This window comes from Anastrepha ludens, chromosome 6 (genome assembly GCF_028408465.1).
Source record: "Anastrepha ludens isolate Willacy chromosome 6, idAnaLude1.1, whole genome shotgun sequence".
Lineage (NCBI taxonomy): Eukaryota > Metazoa > Arthropoda > Insecta > Diptera > Tephritidae > Anastrepha > Anastrepha ludens.
This window is the reverse complement of record NC_071502.1, coordinates 49,177,283-49,179,656: the sequence shown is the minus strand read 5'-3', so window position 1 is coordinate 49,179,656 and position 2,374 is coordinate 49,177,283. Positions and strand designations below refer to the sequence as shown.

Genomic DNA, 2,374 nt, shown 5'->3' with positions numbered 1-2,374 from the left:
TTTGTTTATTTATTTTTAATTTTGATAATTTCGTATCATCCTATATACTTTTATAAAAAAAAAAATTAAAATTAATTAAGAAGCAAATAAGTTCTCAAAAGTTACTATTGAGCTAAGTACCTGCAATTTAACGCAGAGTATGGAACACTTTCAGTGAGAAGGAAACGGTTACAGAAAGGGCGCTGAAAGCATTCGGACCGAGGAAAAAGAAGGTGTGCCATTCGTTAGAAAAACCAAGAGAAGAACGAATTGGCCTCACTGTTTTTATTTTCTTTATTCATTTTTTTAATTTTTATTGATAGCAATTCACATGAAAACATTTTGTTGAACTCTGCCAAATTTGCTTAATTCTTTACTGCGTCAAGAAAAAGTCGTCCTCGAAATTTTGCAAATTGAGACACATTAATATTATTTCCCAAACGATATTTTATTAAAATAACCTCACAATCACAAATTTTTTAGTTCTTAATACCTTTTACACAAATAGTCATTTTTTAAATTTTCCATCAATTAGACTTTACAGCTGCATTAGAACTGGAAGTAGATGTGGAATCTGCCTTCAAGCATTCAGCAATTTTTTCAGAAATAGCTGTGGAATTGGCTTTGATGTCTGCAAATATAGGTTGATATTTTTGTGTGCACTGGGTTTGTTCATGTCCATCACTGAGGCAGTCGACTAACTGACGAGAAGTAGCCGTAAAGAGCGCGGAGTAGTCGGAAAGTAAAGGCAGATAAGTTTGCCAGCACAAAGATTTCGCGTCCGTATTGTTAACCGCTTCCGAAGTGGTTGCATTAGGAAGGGTAAACATTAAATGGGGAAGTCGGATCATTTCTGCCTGTAGGAGCAGAAAAAATATTTATTTAATAATAGTGTATAAATTTACAATTAATAATAATAGAGGTAGGTGAATTTGCAGTTTGCATATTGGTTACAAAAATCTATATGGATTATAGACAGCGCTTACCACACTTGGAAGTACTCTTAAATTTGTAGATAGTTTGAGGTTTATTTACCTGACTGGCACCGAAGAGCGCCACTACACAGAACAAACTCAAAGCCACTTTCATGTTGATACTCTTCAAATAGTTACGTTTTTGTACTAATACTTTTGGTATATATCATGGGTGCTTTTATACCACCAGAATTTTTGTGAACAGATAATAAACAAGACTACCGTTCATCAATCATGCATGAAATTATCTCTTTAAAACACGAAAAGCGTAACTTGAGAAAGTTCTCAATAATTCATTTTAAAATCCAACTGCAAGTATGATTGATCAGCGGAAATGCTTTATTATTTGGACTCTTTTATCAATGAAGCTATAAGATAAATAAACATTATTATTAGAAAGCTGTAATTACATATGCATCTACGCGTACCTATACAGCCCCTCCAAATTATGCATAACAAACTTCTGATATTCGATTTCGCTCAAATTTTGCACATGCGCTAAATTCATGGTCAAACTGACGAAAATGAACTTAAGCAAATGTTCACTTTTCTTTTAACAGAAAATATTTATGTGGAAAATCAAATAAATGCCTACCAGGTGGTACTACATCTTAAAGAGGTCAAAGTTTTCTAATTCGATTTATATAAAGGAGATATCATTGGAAAAGTTATAAGCCAGACAGTATTCCAGTTTGAATAACTTTATAATTTTTCCCACAAAATAATGTTTTAAAAAGTTCTGTTTTTTAGTTTTCTCTCCATATTCCAAAATTTTTTCCTCTTAACCAACATATTTTTTCGAAACCAAGTCGTTAAGGTTTCATAATTTATGACTGGCTGGAGATACACCACCAGGCAGACAATATCTCTGAGCAGTTTTTTGTGGCAAAACTGCATCCATCGCTTTTCATCGCCTTTTAAATAAAAACTAATTTCAGAGGTTCATGACTCGAAGTGTAACCAATTAAAAAGGTCATAAATTTAGTTGGGAAAATTACTTTTATTCAATTCAAAGTAAAAAATGTGTGAAAATAATACAAAATTGAAAATCCATTTTCATTTCCTCGATATGACCACCTTTTGCTTTGACTATGGTCTTGAGATGGCCAAATCTCAAGCTGCCCGAATGTGACTTGCAGCACATCGCCCACTCGCAGACAATGACTTTTTTCAGCGCCTCGAGACTGCTGAGTCTTTTAGTTCGGACTTTATTCTCCAAAATTACCCAAAGAGAATAATCCATAGGATTCGCATCTGGTGAATTTGTGAGCCATTGTGTGGACGTTATGAAGTTCAGAGCGTTGTTTTATAGCCATTCATGGCTCACTCGAGCTTTGTGAGACGGTGCTGAGTCCTGTTGAAACATCCACGGTCTGCCTCCGAAATGTTTGTCTGCCCACGGCTTCAAAGCAACCTCGAGA

The 2,374-nt window shown here is 34.4% G+C and overlaps 1 protein-coding gene across 1 annotated transcript; it reads right to left on the bottom strand.

Moving 5' to 3' along the window:
* Nucleotides 1-446: 446 nt before the first annotated feature.
* LOC128865845 (uncharacterized) lies at nt 447-1,086 on the bottom strand. Its single transcript, XM_054106225.1, has 2 exons — nt 1,015-1,086; nt 447-836 (listed from the first exon to the last, which is right to left on the bottom strand). The coding sequence occupies exons 1-2, from the start codon at nt 1,066-1,068 to the stop codon at nt 507-509; spliced, it is 384 nt and encodes a 127-aa protein (XP_053962200.1). The 5' UTR covers nt 1,069-1,086; the 3' UTR covers nt 447-506.
* Between the last annotated feature and the right edge of the window lie 1,288 nt (nt 1,087-2,374).

Excerpts from the sequence above, each read along its gene's own strand:
- LOC128865845 (XM_054106225.1), bottom strand. The coding sequence starts at position 1,068 with ATGAAAGTGGCTTTGAGTTTGTTCTGTGTAGTGGCGCTCTTCGGTGCC. Across the intron at positions 837-1,014 it reads CGCTCTTCGGTGCCAGTCAG|GCAGAAATGATCCGACTTCC; the intron begins GTAAATAAACCT and ends CTGCTCCTACAG.